The 21757-nt window shown below is 42.7% G+C and overlaps 2 protein-coding genes across 5 annotated transcripts in view; both read left to right on the top strand.

Annotated features, from left to right (window-relative positions):
* LOC140468016 (adhesion G protein-coupled receptor E3-like) overlaps positions 1–1735 on the top strand; it is a 48063-nt gene extending 46328 nt beyond the window's left edge. For all 3 annotated transcript variants that reach the window (XM_072564164.1, XM_072564163.1, XM_072564162.1), the window contains one exon: positions 80–1735. In XM_072564164.1, the coding sequence (XP_072420265.1) occupies positions 80–103 (24 nt within the window). In that variant the 3' untranslated portion in view covers positions 104–1735. The remainder of the gene's footprint in view (positions 1–79) is intronic.
* Positions 1736–1835: 100 nt separating this feature from the next.
* LOC140468014 (adhesion G protein-coupled receptor E3-like) overlaps positions 1836–21757 on the top strand; it is a 71656-nt gene continuing 51734 nt past the window's right edge. For both annotated transcript variants that reach the window (XM_072564161.1, XM_072564160.1), the window contains exons 1-4: positions 1836–1961; positions 15445–15537; positions 17200–17355; positions 18615–18782. In XM_072564161.1, the coding sequence (XP_072420262.1) occupies positions 1931–1961; positions 15445–15537; positions 17200–17355; positions 18615–18782 (448 nt within the window). In that variant the 5' untranslated portion in view covers positions 1836–1930. The remainder of the gene's footprint in view (positions 1962–15444; positions 15538–17199; positions 17356–18614; positions 18783–21757) is intronic.

Raw genomic sequence — 21757 nt, 5'->3', positions numbered from 1 at the left:
TAGAAATGTGGCTATATTTTAAAAGCTCACCCTACCTATTCTCCTTGGTATTTTTATCTCATACATCACTGTTTTTCAGGTATCTCAACAAGAGAGGATTTAAGGCATCTGGCATCAAGAATACATTCCTCAGAGTGGCATTATCACAGCTGCAAAGTGGATGAAGAAAGAAAAGCATTTGTATAGCCACCATGGATAGATGATGATGAAGCACTAAACAGGCGGGCTTGAAATGGTCCTGGCCATTTCACCAGCAGTCTGGGAAGATAAGAGGCTGATATCTGGCTTCATTGTTTGTACAGTAGACACCTCTAGGAAAAAAAAGGTCTTGCCTTGCGCCCACTGATACAGAGAGTCATTGGAGACCAGGGCACTGCCACCTGGCTGACCACGTTTCAGATTGGCTTGGCTGGCACTAAGTCGATGCCTTCTTTTGGGACCTGTCTTCCATGTATATCAACCTGTAGAAAGGCCGATGATGGAGCCAACTCTTGACAACAACAACTCATCTATCTCCATTCCTTCACCCTCACCCTCTGCAAATATTTTCAGTTCAAACAATGGTCCAGTTTTGTTTCCTCTAAAGCAACCCTCCACCCCCCCCCCCCCCACCCTTCCTGCCCACCTCCACCACTACCATCCCCCATTTAGCATGCCTCCACCACAATCTCAGGCAATGCACTCTAGACCCTAATCCTCATTCTCTGGTTCTCAAACCTCCAGAAAGCAGAAATGTTTTCCCCCTTACAGGCGAGACTGAGGCCTCATAGGGCCCTTTCCCATGGATGTGGAAGACTCCCTGCTCATATTTTGCAAAGAATCGTGGAGTTCTCCTCTGGCCAATATTTCTTTCCTACCCAGTTAGTAAAAAGAAAGTGGTTGATTTGGATATTATCTCATTGCTGTTTGCGGGAGCTTGCTGCTTTACAATACTGAATTCACTGCAGAGGTGGTTCATTGGCTGTAAAGCAGTTGCGTGATCACGACAGGTGCTATGTAAGTGCAAGGTCTTAAAGTCTTTCTTCCATCTTGATTGATAAAGGTTAGCAAGCCCATCCCCAACTCAGATTAAAGAAGATGCTTCCCTGTTTTAGAATCATGGAATCACACGGCACGGAAACAGACCCTTGAGTCCAACCAGTCCACTCCAACCATGTTCCCATAATAAGCAAGCCAGCATTTGGTCCATATCCCTCCAAACCTTTCCTAGTTGTGTACTTATCCAAGTATATTTTAAATGTTGTAACTGTACCTGCATCCGCCACTTGCTCTGGCAGTCATTCCACACACGAACCACTCTCTGTATAAAAACGTTGCCCCTCATGTGCTTTTTAAATCTTTCTTCTCTCATCTTAAAAATATTCCCCTAGTTTCGAACTCCCCCACCCAAAGGAAAAGACTGTTGTCATTCACCTTATCTATACCCCTCACGATTTTATACACCTCAACCTCCTTCGCTCCAGTGAAAATAGTCCCAGCCTTTCCAATCCATTTCTATACCTAAAACTTTCCATTCCCTTCCATTGTTATTTTAAATAAAAGACCTTACCATAAGATAGTCTTTCAAGACTAATCTGTAGTGCTCAGTATGTCTTATTTGCTTAGAGTATAAAGCAAGCTCCAAGTTTAACCTTTTGACCAAAGTTTTGCACATTATAGTCACCAGGTTTATCTTTTCTGCAAGCCATTGTTTTGAACTGTGCATAAAGGCTGTAAATATAAAAACATAACAGTTCCTGAAAAGTCTGGTCTCTATTAATGTTGCGCAGTTTTAAGAATTGTCCCACCCTGATTATTATTCATGCTTCCTGATATAGGGCCAAGCTGTCTATAAGTGAAGAGGTTGTTAGCAGACGCTGGTTTTAAATCAGGGCTATATTGTATTAAGTAATTGGATCGATTCTGCAAGAGCCTTATACTTGAGAAAAGTATGGAGCGGGGATGGTACGGTCAGGGATTAAGTAAGTATTCCTTTTTTGAACCAAAATGTGATTATTTTAAAAATGTGATAAAGAGAAAGCTGCTTTCTGCAGTTACATACCATCTCCTCACTCTCCTCTATTCTAATAAGTTTTCTGTCTGTTAATTAACCACAACAATAATATTCCAGTGTGCTTTGTGCAAATTGGCTGCTATATTTCTTGCACTACAGTAATGAATACAAGGTTACAAACTACTCTGGGAAGTCCTGAGGTTGCAAAAAGCACTCTGTAAATGAGAAACTTCATTTATCTATTATTGAACTATTTGTTACATGTGACCATCTCTCTGCCTGTTGTGTCAGCTGTGGCTAAGTTGATAGCATTTCTGCCAGTAAATCAAAAAGTTTGGGGTTTGAATTTCACTGCAGGGGTCTGAGCGTACAGTCTGAGCTGTCACTCCAAGGGCAGTACTGTGGGAGTGCAGCACTATTGCAGAGCTATTAAATCCAAGTTTCCATCTGCCTGGTAAATGTCATGGTACTCTTTTGAAGAAGAGCAGAGAAGACATTCCATACACTCTGTCCCATTTTAGCCTCAGCATCATTAAAACAGGTTTCCTGGTTATTAACTAATTGCTGGTGTAGGGGCAGGCTGTGGGGAAATTTGTTGGCTCATTTCCCAAATTACAATCAGTGACTTCACTTCACTGGATGTCAGAACATAAGAACTAAGAGTTGGCAATTCGGTCCTTCGAGCCTGCTCTACTATTCAATGAAATCATAGTGATCTTCTCCTTTCCCATACTATCTGCACAGGCCTCATGGACTAAAGAAAATCGAGCGATCTTAATAAATCATTAACTAACCATTCACATCTTCCTGGGTAGAGAATTCCAAATTCTGAGGTGGCCCGATGTTGTCAAAGGTGCTATATAAATGCAAATCATTGTTTATCTGTTAGCTAATAGGAGTCATGGACTCTTCTCAAAGTCACTCATTCCTTTGGCAACCTATTGTCATGTTTAAGATACAGGTTGGAGACACCTCCTCTGGTGTCAGTGCATTTGCAACTCCTCACTGTTGCACCTAAACAAACATCACTCTTAATGTGGTGTAGATGTTTTTAATCAACTTCTTCATACCGGTTATGACATACCTCAGACTAGAACCTGAACCTTCTGGTCCAGGGGGTGGAACATTACCACAACACCGTGAGACCTTTCCGTGTAAAGAAGTGGACGAACTCAAATATCACCGCACATTTTGTGCAGGGAATGTTGTGACTCACAAACTTGACTCAGTGTTTTGAGGAAGTAGATGTTCTTGATATGGATTTTAGCAAGGCCTTTTGCAAGGTCTCTAACAACAGACCAATACAAAAGGTGAAGTCAAGTGGGATTGGCGGTGAGCTGGTAAAATGGCTTAGTCATAGAAGACAGAGAGTAACAGTGGAAGGGAGTTTTTCAGATTAGAGATCTGTAACTAATAGAATTCCACAGGGATTGGTGCTGGCTTTGCTGTTGCTTGTAATATATATAAATGATTTGGAGAGGAATGTAGGTGACCTGATTAGTAAGTTTGTGAACAACACAAAGATCGGGGGAGCTATAGAGAGTGAGGAAGATTTCCAGAGGATACAGCAGGATATAGATAAGCTGGAGAATTGGGTGGAGAAATAGCAGATGGAGTTTAATCCATACAACCTGAGGTGATGCATATTCAGAGACCTACTACAGGAGGGAAGTAAACAGCGGAATCCTTAGTAGCATCAACGTACAGAGGGATCTAGTGTACAGGTCCACAGTTCTCTGAAAGTGACAACACAAGTGGATAAGGTAGTCACGAAGGTGTTGAATAACCTGTTGATGGTGATGCCACCTGATGGTCAGTGGGCAACACCATCTCATGGTGTGTTGTCAGTCATCATGAGTTAGACATATTCAAGCATAAGGAGATCTTCCTGTCTTAATCTATTTACCTGTCTTGGGTCCATTTCACTTAATAACTACCTAACAAAAATCATTCAGTTGGCCTTCTCTTTTTGGGGAAGAGAATTCTGGATATCCATTACTTGAGTCACCTCAGAACAGCTTAGCTCAAATGTCTGATTGTGAAAATATTTTAAGTGCTACTCACTTGTTCTAGATTGTTCTCATGAGAGGAAATACATGCTTAACCCCTTGCGTCAGATCTCCTCAATAGATCACCCCTTTATCAGTTTTATTTATTTGTTTGCAGGATCTGGATTTTGCTGGTTAGGTCAACATTTATTTCCAGTCCCTAGTTGCCCTTGAGAAGGTGGTGGTGAGCTGCTATCTTGAACTGTTGCAGTCCACATGCTGTAGGGATACCCACAGTGCTGTTTTGGCAGTGGGTTCCAGGATTTTAACCCAGCAACACTGAAGGAACAATAACATTTCCGAACCAGGATGGTTTGTGACTTGGAGATGAACTTGCATCTGTTGCCCTTGCCTTTCTAAATGGTAATGGTTGTGGAAGGTACTTGATAAGAAGTCTTGGTGAATTTCTGTAGTGCATGCTGTAGATGGCACACACTGCCTAAGCATTGGTGGTGGAGGAAATGAGGGAATAAGTGGATGTAGTGCCTATCAGGTGGCCTGTTTTGTTTTGGATGGTGTCAAGCTTCTTGAATGTTGTTAAAGCTACACTGATCTAGACAAGTGGGGAGTATTCTATCACACTTCTGACTTGTGCCTTGTAGATGTTGGGCAGGCTTTGGGTGTCAGGAGGTGAGTTAGCTGACACATAACACCTAGCCTCTGACCTGCTCTTGTATTTAAAGTACTACAGTCTGGAGTATACAACCCCAGACTTTGGATCCCGGCTTCAAAATGTAACATTTATAGCTCTGATCAGTTCATATGCCACTGCCCCTCTGCCTTGCCCCCACTCCCCCTGCCCTGCACGGACCTCTTTGAGATGCAGAGTTCTGAATTGAACCCAGTACTTTCATACTTGCATATGCACTAGCAGTGTGTGAAAGGTTGCTGAGCAGTGACCAGGAAGGAAAGCATGACTGATATTCCCCTTCCTCAGAAAATTGAAGAACTATTCTGTTTGTCAAATACATAAGGGTCATTAAGATGCCTTTTGCATTCCCTGGCTATCTTATGTGGAAATGGCCTTCCCACATAAATAAGTCCTTGGTTGTTTTTGCTTTGCCAAATCTTTAACCTTCATTCTTTTTCCACTTGGAATCGAACCGCCCAATGTATTTTTCTCTCAGGAAAGCTCCTTAATAGTCTTTCAATACGTGGAGGCAAATCTATTTTTAAACTGCATTGAGTAACACAGGAGCATCTGACTGTAGAGAAACAACAAGGAACATTCTCCCACGTAATCGTCAGCTGTAATGGTTTGGGAGGGGCAGGTATTACTTTATGCAGGTTCAGAGTTTGTTTAGTAAAACATATTTCAAACAACAATGAACGGAAACAGGAACTTCCCACCTTCTCTGTAACTTTCTGGAATGGTTTGTTTATGGTCTGCTTATAGTTCGACAGTGAAACCTACACATAGACCGAATACCTAGCTAGCCAGCTCTGAGAAATTGCACTTGCTCCCAACACTTAAAGGCAAACAATTTCAGGAATAGAACAAAAAAAAATTGGGACCGTTCCTCCCTTAAGCTTGCTTCATCATTCAATAAGATCATGACTGAACTCCATACCTCAACTACTTCCTTCCACACAGTCCATTCCTGTTCAAATATTGATCCATCACAGCCTTGAATTTACTAATTGATATGACCATCCGCAGCTCTCTAGGGTAGAGAATTCCAACAATCTGACAAAGCTTTGAATGAAAGGATTTCTCCTCAGATCCTGAACCAGGGATATTTTGTGATGCAGTACAAACCTTCCCTACCTTCAGGCCAGGTTCAAGTCCCACCCCAGGGCTTGATGAGCATGTAAACTATGCCATTACATGACCAAACAGGGTTGATTATCTGTCTGTGAATTGCTCCGATATGGCAGGCAGGAGAGTTTTCTGGTCAGCCTGAATCCTGAGGTAGCTGCAGTGGTGCAGCCTCTCCATGTTAAAAGATTCCAAGTGCAGGCCTTAGCCCTGAGCAACCCCTTATCTCATTACGAGGGACTACCAGAAAGAGAGACAGAGAGAGAGCAAATTCACCAACCCTTTATTCTGAGAGTGTGTCTTTCTGCACCTCAGGGAGCTACCCCAGGAGTGGATCCAACCATCAGTCTCTGGGTTGGATTCCCAGTTGATGCTGAGTTTGCTGATCTCAACCAAGAGAGACTTGGCCCGAGAAAGGATGGTGAGAGTTAACAGCATTACTACCATCGAGAAGAAAGTCAGCAGGGGTCCTTCTCCTGATTGCAATCATTTAACTTTGTGCTGGATGAGGAGAGGGTAGGATTGGGTTTGCAATTGCCACATAATTTGTGGACCCCATCAGCACCTACTGGCTCAGCTCAACCCATTAGGGACATCTCCTTCTGCAAGATGATGGAAGGACATTAGAGAAGAATATTCCTCATGAGGCTCAATGCCATTGTGGATTGATAGGTTTTCCTGACCTCTGTACTGTCTGACACAAAGGGTCAGAATCTGTTCTTGGATCAGAATCAGTTCTCTATTTAACATGAGATATTAAGTCCAATAAACATGGATTCTTTATCATTCCCTACATTTTCTTTATTATTCAGACTCCCTCTGCTGGTACATTTGTATATAGCAGATTCAAGTGAAAAAAATGCAGCCTGCAATTTTCAATATACTGCTGAATGCAGTCTGTCCTTTCCCAACTCCAGGGGAAACTAAGCCTTGATAGATATAGATTGCAATGATCCACTGTCTCCTGCAGCCATGTGAAAAGTTAATCTGGCTGGAAGAACAGGCTTCTGATTCAGTGTCCTGGCTGCAGAGTTATAGAGTTCCCTTAGCTGTCAGTAAAGTGGTGTTAAGGGGTTTGGGCACACTGTCTCTAAAAGAGACAACTAAGAACATACATATATGTAGTAAAAGAGTGGGAGCAAGGGCCATCAACCCAATTCATTAGACCTCTCCTTCTCATTCACCAATGACATAATTTGAACCTTCAAAAATCATAGAAACATACTATTTAGAGGAGGTCATTTGGCCCTCAGAATCTGTGCAAGTTCTTGAAAATGCTATCCAATTTTTCTCTCTTCATTTATCCCATGGTGTGGTCTCTGATGGGGTTGGCATTTATTGCCTTTCCAGAATTGTCCTGGAGAAGGTTATGGTGAGTCACTTTCATCATCTGTTGCAGTACATAGGGTGCAGATGGATCCACAGTACCGGGATTTAGATCCAGCAACACTGAAGGAACAGTGATATATTTCCAAGTTGGGATGGTGAGTGGCTTGGAGGGGTACTTACAGCTGCTGGTGTTCTCATGTATCTGCTGCCCGTATCCTTGTAGATGGTAGAAATCCCGGGTTTGGAAGGTGCTGTCAGAAGAGGCTTAGTGAGTGGCTCCCATTCACTTGCTCTTTCTCGAATGTCGAGAAAGTTTTTACCTTTCAAATACTTGTCTAATTTGAAAATTACCCTTGTCCTTGTTTCTTTTATCTAGACCCAGACCTACTGCTGCACAAAGAAATCATTTTCCTCATCTCTCCAATCTGAATTCTGTTTTTAATATCTCTACATTCCATAATTAGATTAGATTTGATTAGATTACTTAGATTAGGTTATTTACAGTGTGGAAACAGGCCCTTCGGCCCAACAAGTCCACACTGACCCGCCGAAGTGCAACCCACCCAGACCCATTCCCCTACATAATGTTGTTCCTTATTCCATTTCATTGTGTTGAATAGGTAATTTTAAGACACTGAATTTCTGCTTCATTAAAGTACGAATAAGCTTCTAATTTATGATTTCTGTGCGAAGAGCCTACCTCACATATTGGGCATTCTACTCTATGTTTTTCAGAGGGGAAAGCCAGCACAAAAACCTACTAATATTTGGGAATGAACATATGGGTCATACTGAAGTGACATTTTGAAGCACACGTTTTGTTTCATCCTAGTTTAGTTGTAGGGGTGCAGCCTGTTCATTTTCCTGTGGGTTGTTTATAAATTGGGCTCAATTTTAAGTGACACCATCCCCCATTTTGGCACATGGGAGGAAATGGAGTTAAAATTAGACTGGGGTTGTTTCATTCCAGCCTAGGTCACTCAGTTTATCATTTCTGAATCTGAAGTAGGCCCAGCTCTCCCCCCCCCCCCGCACAGTGCAGGCAAGTGAGGGAGGGTGAGGCCAACTCTGAATGAAAACGCCTTGTGGCCTGGTAGCATTCACCTACAAAGTGACTCCTGCCTGAGGCTGAGATCTCTGTGAGTGAACTCTCTTCTCAGTTGTCCACACATCCCTGACCCAAATCCAGGCCCAAAAGCCTACATTTTAAAACTGAATTGTTTTTTTCCCCTCAATGATTGACAGTAACATTGATCTTCCAACAAGGCAGAGCTACGAAAACACAAGCCAATGATCTTGGCCCTAATGAGCTTTGGTTTGCATGGAATTAACTGAGAGCAACCCTGCTCCACATTTTCACTGAGGTCACTCCTACATCTCAGGTGCTCTTCTGGAATGCAGCCCATTCTAACCGTCCCAGAGAGATAGGTGGAATGAACTACTGCTCTCCATTCAATAATTTCATGACCATCTCAAATTACTTTACAATGAAGCGTTCTGTGAAATGCAGTCACTGTTGCAATGTTGGAAACACGGCAGCCGATTTGCGGACTGCAAGCTCCCATGAGCAGATAGGCTGTTTTCATGATGTGAATTGAGAAATAAAAGCTGACCAGGATGTGGGGTGTTGAAACTCCTTTGCTCTTGCTTGAAATAGTGCATGGGATTGTTTACAACCATGTATGTAGGGCAAGTGGGTCCTCAGTGACTGAGGCACAGCACCTCCTCAGTACTGCACTGACGTGTTCAGGCCTTGGGATAGGTCTTGATTCCACATGACTCAGAAGTGAGAGTGCCATCGACTGACTCAGATGACAATTGGAAATCAGATTTTGATCAGTCATGAGCTGCTTAAAAGACTGAACATGCTGAAGTTGCTGTACACCCTTCTTCCTGTTCCTTTATTCCTGGAACAACATGAAATTCCGTGTGGGTCAGTTTACAAATGGAAACAATGGAATGTCGACACTGCATAATCATTTCTGTCTATGAAGGGTAAGGGAACTGCGAGGCCTTTCTAGGGAGCAATAACAAACAGCTAAAGACATGATGCTATAAGTGAACTTTACACGCAGTGGGAACACCAAATCCTAGCCCCAAACACTCTTGGGCATTCAAGCTGCAATGCACAATTAATGCATCCTATACTGGAAAGATTCACCCTAGGTGCCAAAGTAGCAATCACATTCTGAAGTCTCATAGCCCTGTGGGCAGAACCTGCTCACTTCACATCTTGTATGATGAAACATTGATGTACTAGGCGTGGCTTGGCTCTGTAACCTCGATATTGTAGTTCTGGGTAGGCATTCACATATTTACAGATGTGAAGACACATTTACAACAAGTTTATCCTGTGCAAACTATATGCCCTCCAAAGGACTTCTTCCTTTCCCATCCACCTTTCTGCTCATAGATCACTGCATGAAACATTGATAGAAAATCTCTTTTCAGCACAATATCGACAACGGCAACTTGAAGATACGTTTGTCCCCCAGATATGATTGTGAACAATGAGTTAAAACTGGGCTTTTCTCCAAATACTGGATTAGTGGTGCTGGAAGAGCACAGCAGTTCAGACAGCTCTTCCAGCACCACTAATCCAGTATTTGCTTTCCAGCATCTGCAGTCATTGTTTTTCCCTCATTGATTTTTCTCCATATAGCAGGGATTAAGGGGATATTTACTAGTGGTGTTCAAAACGGTGACACAGCCTGAGGTTCCCACTTCTGGGCCTGACGCTCTACGTCTGAGCCTCACTTCAAAACTTGGTGGCCATGAAGCATATGTTATACTGCAGCCAATCGATTGTTCATTGGTGCATTATGGTCAAAGAGGCCTGTACCTTTAAGAATGTTTCACAACATGTGACGTTCTGGTCTAAATGGACTTGCCTCACCATCAGTCACTATGTACTTCAGTGTAGTGTCTTCAGTTTGGTATGTAATTGGTTGGGGAACCTGATTGAGGTGTATACGATTGTGAGGGGATGGAGAGGATGGATCAGAGGCAGCTTAATTCAGGTGTCAATAGCAAGGGGACATAAACTTCAGAGTCAAGAGTGTGATGCTGGAAAAGCACAGCATCTGAGGAGCAGGAGAATCAACATTTCATTACTTACAGTGTGGAAACAGGCCCTTCGGCCCAACAAGTCCACACCGACCCGCAACCCACCCAGACCCATTCCCCTACATTTACCCCTTAACCTAACACTACGGGCAATTTAGCATGGCCAATTCACCTGACCTGCACATCTTTGGACTGTGGGAGGAAACTGGAGCACCCGGAGGAAACCCACGCAGACACGGGGAGAATGTGCAAACTCCACACAGTCAGTCGCCTGAGTCGGGAATTGAACCCAGGTCTCTGGCGCTGTGAGGCAGCAGTGCTAACCACTGTGCCACCGTGCCATGCCGGGCATAAACCTTTCACCAGGAATGAGTCACTTTCTCCTAGGACATAAACTTCAGAAGGATAGGAAGTTTACTGTGCATTATGTAAAATGTTTTTCTTCCAGATGATGGTGGGAGTGAGGAATGCCCTGTCTGGGAGGATAGTTGAGGCTGGAAACCTCACAACCTTTAAAAAGTACTTGTATGAACAGTTGAAATGTCAGAACATTCAAGGCTATGAGTCAAGTGCTGGAAAGTGAGATTAGTGTCAATAGGTTGGTGCAGACCCAATGGGTCAAAGGCCCTCAATGGGTTTATAACTCCCTCCTGACCAGCACTGTGGTTGTCACTATGCCACACAGCCTGCAGCGATTCAAGAAGGTAGCTCACCACCATCTTTCAAGGGCAACTGGGCTTTGGAAATAAATACTAGCCCAGCCAGCGATTCCCTCATCCCCTGAGGTGAGTAAAAGGAAATCTATGGCAGGCAGTAAGAAGCAAGAGATTCCTGGTCAGCAGAAACTGGGTGGGTGCTGAAGCACAGCAGACACCGAAAACAAGTGACTCCGTCAAAGGTTCCTGCCATGAGCTAGCGCCGCCCTCATTCAGAGTGACTGCCAACCATACCAAGGCAGGAGCTTTGGAAAACAAAGGACACACACAGATTTAAGAATGTGCAAAGAACCCGAGGAAGTTGTTGGGATCTGGAAATCGCTGCCTGAAAGGCTAGTGGCAACAGTGACGTTCAAAAAACATTGGATAAAAAGTAGTAAAAGCGGAAAATAAAATTGCAAGGTTATGGAGAAACAGAGTGGGGCCTAGTTGGGTCATTCTTGCAATGGGCCAGAACTAGCATGATGGGATGAGTGGCCTCCTTCCATGTTGTGTGATTCCACGGTGGTGAAAGGAAACTGATTTCAAGCAACCAAGTACCCAGCCCCTGGCACCACAAGCTTGTGGAGATGCTGGCTTAACTGGTAATGTTACTGGAGTAGTACTCCAGAGGCACAGGCTTAACTTTGGAGACATGGACTCAAATCTGACAACAGAAGCTGGTAGAATTTGGATTTAAAATCAATCATTCCAGCGTTGTAAAGCTTGTCTCAGTCAAGATGACCATAAAGCTACCATCAATTGTTGCAAAAGTCTTGTTCACAGATGTCCTTTTGGGAAGGAACTCAGCTGACGTGTACCTGGCCCACATGTGACTCCAGACCCGCAGCAATGAGGTTGTCTCTTAAGTGCCCACTGAAATGACCCCAACAAGTCACTCAGTTTGAGGGTAATTAGGGGTAGGTAACAAATGGCATCCTTGCCAGTGATGCCCACATCTTATGAAAATATTTATTAAAAATGGATTTTTACGCATTTGTCAATGAATGCCTGATATTGAGTCCAGCAGTGATTGTTCAAATGTATCCGGTACAATAAGCATTGGTCTGGTCACACAGGAAGTTGGTTATTTCCATTGTTGAATGAGATTAGAGGGAAGCAGTGCACTTAGAGGTAAATGTTAAGGAAATTAGCTATGTTTTCTTAGGAGGTTTGGTATCCATGATGTGATCTAACTGGAGCTTCCAAGAATCTAAAGGAAATTAAATCAAAAAAAAATCTCAGCTAGTTATTCACCACATGGACGCTTTGAATATCAGAATATTGTAGAAGAAAGGATGTCAATAGTAAGAAGGGAAGACACGGAATGTTCAGTTTGAGTTACTCAAAATCGTACTCAGAAAGGTCATTAACATATTCCTGTTACTTTCTTTGGTATTTTCACCGGTCATGAAAGTGATTTTATGTGACAAAAGTAATGTCACAAAAGCATTTTAATTTTATTACTGTGAAACTATCCTGCCTTTGATTGTGTTGCTTGCTTTTGGAGCTGCGATATTGACCTTTATCCTGATGATCATGTTCTACCTGCAATTTCAGCAAAGCTCTGTGGTCCTATCCTCTGTAGAAATTTGACTTTAACCTTCAACATAAGGGCAGAAGTCAGGATGTTTGCTGGATACTGAAGCTCTCCATGCCTACACTCAGCAAGATCTGAGCAACATTCGGACTTCTACAAGGCACAAGTCAGGAGTGTGATTGGAATACACCCCACTTGCTTGGATCAGTGCAGCTCCAACAACACTCAAAAAACTTAATGACATCCAGGAAAAAGTAGCCCATTTGTTTCCCCACATACCATCTTCGACAGTTATTCCTTCACCGATGCACAGTAGTAGCAGTCTGCACTGCGACAACACATCCAAAGCTTCCAACAGATAGAACCACAGGGGCAACAGATGTATGAGAACATCACCAGCTGCATGCTGCAATATAAGCCACACCCCAGTCTGAGCTGGAACGTTAATTTATTTCTTATAAGTACAATGTGAGGCATTTTGCATCTAGTAATAAGGGAAGGACATAGACAATGAATGGTAGATCCCCAGTGAGTACTCAGGAACAAAGGGATCTTGGTGTACAAGTGCACAGATCCCTGAAAGCGTCAGCACAAGTAGACAGGGCAGGGAAGAGGCATAGAGGAATACTTACTTTCATTAGCCAGGTGATAGAATTTTTTTTAAATTTCAAAATTATACTTTATTCATAAAAATATTTTTGTATATACAGTCACAAATGCAGTTCGGTTCTATACAATAGCACATCAAGGAAACAAACACTGGAGTTTGACTCTATCCAACAAACAAACCAGAAGCATCTCTTACTTAAATAAGACTATAATTCCTTGCCTTTGAGGCATGGGAAGGGTCCAGTAACTGAATGGACCTTCATTTACCTTCAGCAGGAAGACCTCAGATGGTGGTCTTTCCCCACTGCGTCTTGGCAGCAGCTGCCCCAAGCTTTAGTCCATCCCACAGCATGCAGTCCTGGACCTTGGAATGTACCAGTCTGCAACATTCATTTGAGTCAACTCTTTGTTTTGGAAGAGTAACAAGTTTCATGCAGACCAAAGGACATCTCTCACCAAGTTGATGGGTACTCAGGCGCAGTCAACGTTTGTCTTGGTGTCCTGCATCACCGAGCTGCTCGGGATAAACTTCGACATAAGCCACTGCATCTTCCTCTAGACTTAGAGTGAGGAGATCTTATTACAAATTCATAAAATATTGGTTAGGCCACAGATGGCATATTGTGTGCAGTTCTCGTTGCCATACTTTTGGAAGGATGGAATTGCACTGGTGGGGACGCAGAGGAAGTTCACTAGGATGTTGCCTGGAATGGAAAATCTGTTATGAGGAGAGACTGGATAGGCTGGGTTTTCCTTTCAGCCAGGTTTGGGGAGTGGAGGGGTGTGGGAGGCACAGTATGAGGTATATAAACATTATGAGAGGTATAGAGAGAATACATCATAACAATCTCTTCCCATGGCAGACTTGTCTTAGACCAGATGGCACACATTTACATTAGATTAGATTAGATTCCCTAGAGTATGAAAAAAGGCCTTTTGGCCCAACAAGTCCACACTGACCCTCTGAAGAGCAATTCACCTAGACCCATTCCCCTACCGTATATTTACCCCTGACTAATGCACCTAAGACTATGGGCAATTTAGCATGGCCAAGTCACCTGACCTGCACATCTTTGGACTGTGGGAGGAAGCCAGAGCACCCAGTGGAACCCCACACAGACATGGGGAAAATGTGTAAACGCCATTCAGACAGTCACCCGAGGCAGGAAGTAAACCCAGGTCCTTGGGGTTGTGAGGCAGCAGTGCTAACTACTGAACCACTGTGCCGCCCCATGGTGAGGAGCAAGTAGTGAAAAGGGTTCTGAGAAAGATTTTTTTCACCCAGAAGGTGGTAGAAGTATGGAACGTGTCGCCTGAGAGGATAGTGGAAACACTACTTCTGCAAGGTTTAAGAAGCATCTAGATGACCATTTAAAATGCCAGGACATTATAGGCTATGGATCAAATGCAGGTAAACAGGATTCGGGTCATTTGGTGTTTGTTAGCGGGCACAGACAGGTGGGCTGAAGGGCCTGTTTTTATGCTGTAGGATTCTCTGTCTATGATTCTCTATAAATCATATACAGTCTATCCATTCTGTGCTATTTAACCACCCTCCATAGATTTAACCACCCACCACCAAGACAGCTCGGTGATGCAGGACACCAAGACACCCTCCATAAATGCAATCAATCGTGGAGCCCGCTCCACCCTGTTGATCCCCAAACATTTTCTCATGTTGTGAATCCTTACAATTGCTTCGATAGGTAATGTTCAGCCTACTCGATGAGTGATTCTACTAGCCCTATTGAATCCCTTACTTCCGAATATATAGACTTAATCCAGTAACAAAAGGGAAACTTCACTGGATTAGTAATCCAGAACCCTAGGCTAATGTTTTGGTTCAGGTTCCACGATTACGATGGTGACATTGGAATTCAACAGCAAATCTGGAATTTTTTTCAAAAGAAGTTTGCCTAATGACACCCATTATCACAATACAACTGATTCATGAATGCTTATATTGGAAGAAGTCAGGGTAAACATGATTTCAGTCTTACAGCAGTATAATTGATTTTTGAGTGTTGTTGGAACTGATATCTTACAGGAAAGTGGGGAGAATCCTGGTACACCCCTGATTTAAGCGCAGTAAATGACTGTCTCGTGTATCAGGAAGTGAGTTACTCACCGCAGCATTCCTAGCCACTGATCTGCTCTTCTAACCACAGAATTTATATGGTACATCCAATTCAGTTTTTGGCTAATGGTAACCTGAAGTTTGTTCAAAGTGGGTGATTCAATGATGGTAATACAACTGAAGGCAAGTCCAGGTTGGAGTTCAGAAATATAGGCGAGAACTTTGAAATTTTGGCATTAACTGAACAACAACACACGTCCTCAACCACAAGTCAAAGAATAAAATATTTCTTCGAAATCTTCAATCGATCATTTTCTGTTTTTGACAGCACTTTATCTTGGTTCCCTTGCCATCTTGTCGCTAGTTACAACTCAACCCTATCCACAGGAAGACAACTTAAATAGGAACCCAGATTGCGTTGGTGAGTTCCACTCCAGAACGTCTTTTTCTTACTAAGTTTGTTTCATATTTTACTAACCAATCTGTTCAGAGATGTTATTACACGCCCCGGGAGCAAGTGGAACATGAACAAGGCCTCCAGGTCTAGAAGTAGGGACAGCACTACCGTGCCTCAAGAGCCCATTACTGAGTTTTGTTTTCTGTTTTTATTATTATTTAACCTATTTTTCTAACCGACTTGTTCAGAGGGAACTTCTGGAGCAGGTGAGACTTGAACCTGGGCAACTTGAGCTAGGAGTAGGAATATTATGCCTGCACCATAAGAGTCTAGGTTAGAGTGGTGCTGGAAAAGCATCAGGTCTGGCAGCATTCGAGGAGGAGGAAAATCGACGTTTCAGGCAAAAGCCCTTCATCAGGAATAGAGGCAGGGTGCCTGCAGAGTGGAGAGATAATTGAGAGGGGGGTGGGGAGAAAGTAGCATAGAGTACAATAGGAGAATGGGGGTGGGGATGGAGGTGATAGGTCAGAGAGGAGGGTGGAGTGGATAGGTGGGAAGGAAGATAGGTAGGTAGGACAGGTCATGAGGGCGGTGCACCCTACCTGCACCATAAGAGGGCTATTTAGCAATAAGTGTTATTTTTCTAATCAACCTGTTGCACATCTCTGGAATAGTTGGGACTTGCACCCAGGGTTTCTGGTCCAAAGGTAAGGATATTATCACTGTCCCATAAGAACCCATTACAGTAGACTCCCCCATACCCAGGGTGGATACAGTCTAAGACCTACTGCGGAAGCCCTAAAGCCCAGGTTGGAGCAAACCCATTCATTTAAATGGGAAATTTACTTTCCTGGCAGCCCCCTGGTCCCTGGTTCTGGAATGTCCCCTGTAATATGTTTGAGCTGCAGTAAACCACAGGTAACTGAAACCATGGTAACAGGACCCTCAGATACTGGAGTCGCCCTGTACTAAGTTTGTTCATTACCAAAGGAAATTGCAATTAGCAACCTCTTATTAACACGAAACACCTTCAGAGTTGTCTGGGGACAATGTTTGCATACATTGAACAAATCCACACTTGCTTAGACGTAGGTACAGATGCAGTAACAATTGCATTCACTGTCTGTGCATGTTCTTGCCTTGCGCTTAGAAAATAGCTCCCACTTTTGAATAATTAAAATCCTGGATGAAGGGTCAAAAAGTGACACAGTTAAATTACAAGGACATGTTGCTTGGATGAGCCTATCATTCTGTTGAGTGTAGCAGAATGATTTAATTGAGGCTATTGAATAGTTTATGTGTTTCAGTACAATCCAGAGTGTGATTTAGTTTCTTAATGGACAACAATTTCTCAATTTGCAAGTATTTTAAAATATTCTGCAATCATTAAATGCTTTCACTCATGCCTATTCCAACTCGAGCTTCTATGGTGTCTGTTTACTTTACTCTGAACCCACACCCAAGCTTAATCAATTGAGCACAGTCAGCATAGATTGGTTAGCAGACTTCAATGCTCACACAACAATTGAACACAACGGAGGTATCTAACATCCAGAAATTGGCTGTGGTTATACAACAAGGGTCATGGAAGGCTTTGCACCCATCCTATTGTGAATGCCAACTGATGGCACTCAGAGTGTGTCTACAATGGGTTGACGAGAAAGGGAACATTCTATTTTTTTGCAGACGGCGATTGCAATACAGATGTGTCGCCCCTTTACAGAGATTGCGGTGAGAACACGGAGTGTTACGTTGCGCAGTTCATGCTGTTTGTCAGAAATCACTGCATATGTGAAGATGGATTTGAATTCGCCCCCTCTGATCAGAAGACAGACTGTTTTGGTAAGAATCTTATCATTTGAATGATTGCAAACTCAGTGACTTGATCTAGTTTTCTAGAGCTGGAAATTTTCAAGTTGGTGCCTTGCCACGGGACCAGGCACTCCCAATTCTGGTGTGACACTGTCAGAAATAAAGTACAGTCCCATCAATACCTGCATCAGTGCTCAAACCCATAAAGGTAGCTTCGACTATTGACACTCGAATACATCCTGTTATATTTGGGAGTGAGATGACCAGGTTACTGCCAAATTCGGGAAAAGCCCTAAATCCAAAAGGTACTTGCAGTCTTGATCCCACTCTAAGGTTCAAAGCCAACACAGGGTTGGTTTGGAACATTAAACAGAGAGTCCTTTCAGCCGCTATACAGAGATTTCTGTCCCATCATGGATAAAACCTCATGCAATTTGTGTCATGGGTTCAAATCCTAGTCCAGGAACTTGAGTTTGTAATCCAGACTGACATTCCAGTGCAGTACCAAAGAAGTGCTGAACTGTCAGAGGTGCTGGCGTTTGGATGGGATCCTAAACAGAGACTCAGTCTGCCCTCCTGGTGAACGTAAAAGATTACACAGCACATTTGGAAAGAGAGAAGAGGAAATTATCCAATGTTTTGCATCAACTCACATCACTAAACAGAAGATGATCTGTTTATATAAAGAAACAATTCTGCAGTAAATTACAGAAAGAAAGCAACATTATAGAGTGGTTATAATTGGAGTCTTTAACTGCAGTCAGATCTGATATAATGCGATAGTTCCATTCCCATGCAATCCTGTGTTATCAGAAAAATGCTTAAAAGCAGTACCATTTAAACCAATGGGACTAAAGTCACATTACAGCCTATACAGATAAGGAACGTTTGTGCTCCACAATTAGCGGTCTAAATTCTTCAATCGCTTTAGAGCCAATTTGCACTGAAGAAACACATGTTATAGCAGAACAGACTGTACCTAAACATAGATTGCGATAGTGTAGAATTAAGGGTGGAGAGGGGCGAGTAATCTGAGATTATGTTTTAGAAAAATGTCCAGCTGAAAAGAATGCACTACTGGACATGGGGTTCTTGGAAATTAGGCAAATTGTAAAGTCTCTGACTTTTTGGTTAAAAGCAACAGCTTATAGAAACTGACTATGGAGATAGCGAGGGACATGGAAGGCTCTGTGCTCAGCCTGTTGTGACATGCCAACCGATGGCATTCAGAGTGTGTTTACAATGGGTTGATGAGAAAAGGGCCACATTGTTGATATGCTTTGTTGCAGATGGTGATTGCCATATGGATGAGTCGTCCTTTTATGGAGATTGTGGTGAGGACGTACAGTGTTACATTGCACAGTTCAAGCTATTTTCCAGAAATCACTGTGTGTGTAAAACAGGATTTATGTCCACTGCCGATGAAACAACTTCTGATCAGAAGACAGACTGTTTCGGTAAGAATCACTTAATTTGAATGATTTATCTCACGTGTAAACTCACCAGGTTGATACAGTGTTCTAGAGCTGGAAATTTTCATGTCCCAATTCTGATGTGACCCTGTCAGAAGTAAAGTACAGTCCCATCAATACCTGCATTAATGCTCAAACCCATAAAGGTAGCTTCTAATATTCACACTTGCATTTCACTCACCAATACATCCTGCCGTATTTGGAAGTGAGATGACCAGGTTACTGCCAAATTAAGGAAAAGCCCAAAAGGCACATAAAGGCAGAAGACAGGAGTCAGGTAGAAAATACAATTAAGAACCAGAGGAATATAAAGGATTCAGAGGGGAAGTGATAGCATATATTAGATGGGCAAAGAGGAATCATGAAAAAAGATTAGTAGTCAACTTAAAGGAGCATTTCAAAGTCTGCTGCAGGAACATCTTCAGTGAAAAGGTGGTGAAAGGAGGAGTAGGACTAATTAGGGACCAAAAGAGTGATTTATGCTTAAAGACAAGAGGAATGTCTGAAGTATTAAATTAATACTCCACAGTTGTCTTCACCAAGAAGACAAATGTTACCCAAGCCATGGTGATACCAGAGGAGGTTTCATCACTAGAAGGGTCCAAGTTTGATGAGGAGGAAGAGTTGGACAGACTATCCATACTTAAAGTTGACAAGGTACCAAGACTAGATGAGCTGCATCTAAGGATAATGAAGGAAGCGAGATTAGAAATTGCAGGTTGTACTGGCCATACTGTTCAGTACCAGAGGTTCAGGTACCAGAGCACCAGAGACTTGGAGACAATGCACCTGTATTCTAAAGGACTGCAGAATAAGCCTAAACCAGTTGGTTTAATTTCAGAAGCTATGAAACTTCTAGAAACAAATTATTCCTAATAGAATTGTTAGTCACTTGGAAACAGGTGGGTTGTCTAGGAAGGAAATCATGTTTCACAAACTCTCAAAGAGGTAACAAAAGTTTTGGTGAGGTTAATGCTGCTGATGCTCTGTACAATGACTTTCAAAAGGCACTCATTACAGTATCACACAACAAACAGCTAAGCTTTAGATCCTGGAATAAAGGAACAATAACAATGTGGAGACAAAATTAACTGACCCAAGGGTGCAGGTACATAGTTCGTAGTGAAGGGTACTGAAGAAGGCATTTGGCATGCTTGTCTTCATTCATCAGAGCATTGAGTACAGGAGTCAGGCTGTACAAGACATTAACGAGGCCACATTTGGAGTAGTGTGTACACTTTTGGTTGCCCTGCTATAGGAGAGATGTTACTAAACTGGAAGGGGTGCAAAAGAGATTTATAAGGATGTCACCAAGACTGGAGGGTTTGAGTTATAAAGAGAGGCTGGATAAGCTGGGTTTTTTTTCCCTGGAGCATAGGAGACTGTGGGGCGACCGTATGGAGGTTTATAAAATCATGAGGGGCATAAATAAGGTCTTTTCCCCAGGGTAGAGAAGACCAAAACTAGAGGGTATAGGTTTAAGGTGAGAGAGGAAAGTTTTAAAAGGGTCCAGACAGATAACTTCATCACACAGAGCGTGGTGTGTGTATGGAACAAGCTGCTTAAAAAAATGGTATAGGTGAATACAATTACAACATTTGAAAGACATTTGGACAGTTTCCATGGATAGGAAAGATTTAGTGGGATATGGCCAAGTGCAGGCAAGTGGAACTAGGTCAGTTCGGGAAACCGGGTTGACATGGACAAGTTGTGCTGAAGGGCCTGTTTCTGTGCTATATGACTCTATAGGTAGACATAGTGGTCAATCAATATATTTCAAGTTGCAGGAACGCCTGTAATGAAGTTTCCCCAGGGCCCAGTAAAGGGACCCTTGTTTTTCCTGATTTAGATTAAATTTCAGGTGGCTTACAGAGGGCAATTTCAACTTAGAAGGAACTTAAATGAATTTTAAACTGAAAAGGAGAGTGTAAAACTCCAAAAGTTGGTGGAGTGAGCAGATAGATGGGAGATGAAGATGTATGGTGATACATTTTGGTAGGAAAGATGTGGATAGACAATAGAAAGCAGGGCCTGCAATAACATTAATGAAGTGCAGAGCAAAGGGACCTAGCTGTCTGTGTCCACAGATGTTTGAAGGTTGCAGAACAGTGGAGAGAGCAGTCAGTGAAGCATACATAATCCTGAGCTTTATTAGTGGGGTCATAAAGAGCAAGGAGGTTATGTTGAACTTATGCAAGACACTTGTTAGACCTCGGTTTCAGTATTGTGACCAGTTCTGGGCACAAACATTACAGGAAGGTTGAGAACACGTTGGAGAAAGAGCACGGGAGGTTTACAGAATTGATTCCAGAGATAAGAAATTTCATTATGAGGATGAATTGGAGGGATTGAGACTGTTCTCCTTGGACAGTAGAAGGGTCAGGGAATATCTGATGGTAGTTTTCAAAATCATGGGAGGTCCGTTTGGAGTAGACAGGGGAAAAGGCATAAAAGGATGAAGGATGAAATGGCACAGATCTAACGTGATTTGCAAACATAACAAATATGGTGTGAGAAGAAAAAGAACCTTTCTCACCCAGCAAGTAGTTAGGGTCTGGAACACACTGCCTAGAAATGGAGGCGGTTCAATTCAGGCATTCAAGAAAGCTTGGTGATTGTTTGGATAGACACAATGAACGGAGGTACAGGGAAAAGACAGAAGAATTCTATTAATTCATAAGGCTTATTCAAGAACAATTCTGTGATATTCTATTCACTTGCTAAGTGCCTCGTGAATATTGCAGCATGAACTGCAGTGGTTTAAGAAAATGGTCACCACCACCTTCTCAAGAGGCACCAGAGATGGACAATTGTCTCAACAATCCCAGGACACTCACATTCTGAGAATGAATTATTTATTTCAATTCAATCTTCATTTTCTGACTTTAAGGTGAGGCACCACTGTTTTGCCTGGAGAGGGGTACACCTTGGTAATAAATAATGTTGTTGCTGTCTCTCTA

This window comes from Chiloscyllium punctatum, chromosome 46 (genome assembly GCF_047496795.1).
Source record: "Chiloscyllium punctatum isolate Juve2018m chromosome 46, sChiPun1.3, whole genome shotgun sequence".
In the NCBI taxonomy this organism is placed as follows: domain Eukaryota; kingdom Metazoa; phylum Chordata; class Chondrichthyes; order Orectolobiformes; family Hemiscylliidae; genus Chiloscyllium; species Chiloscyllium punctatum.
This window is presented reverse-complemented; position numbering and strand designations above follow the sequence as displayed.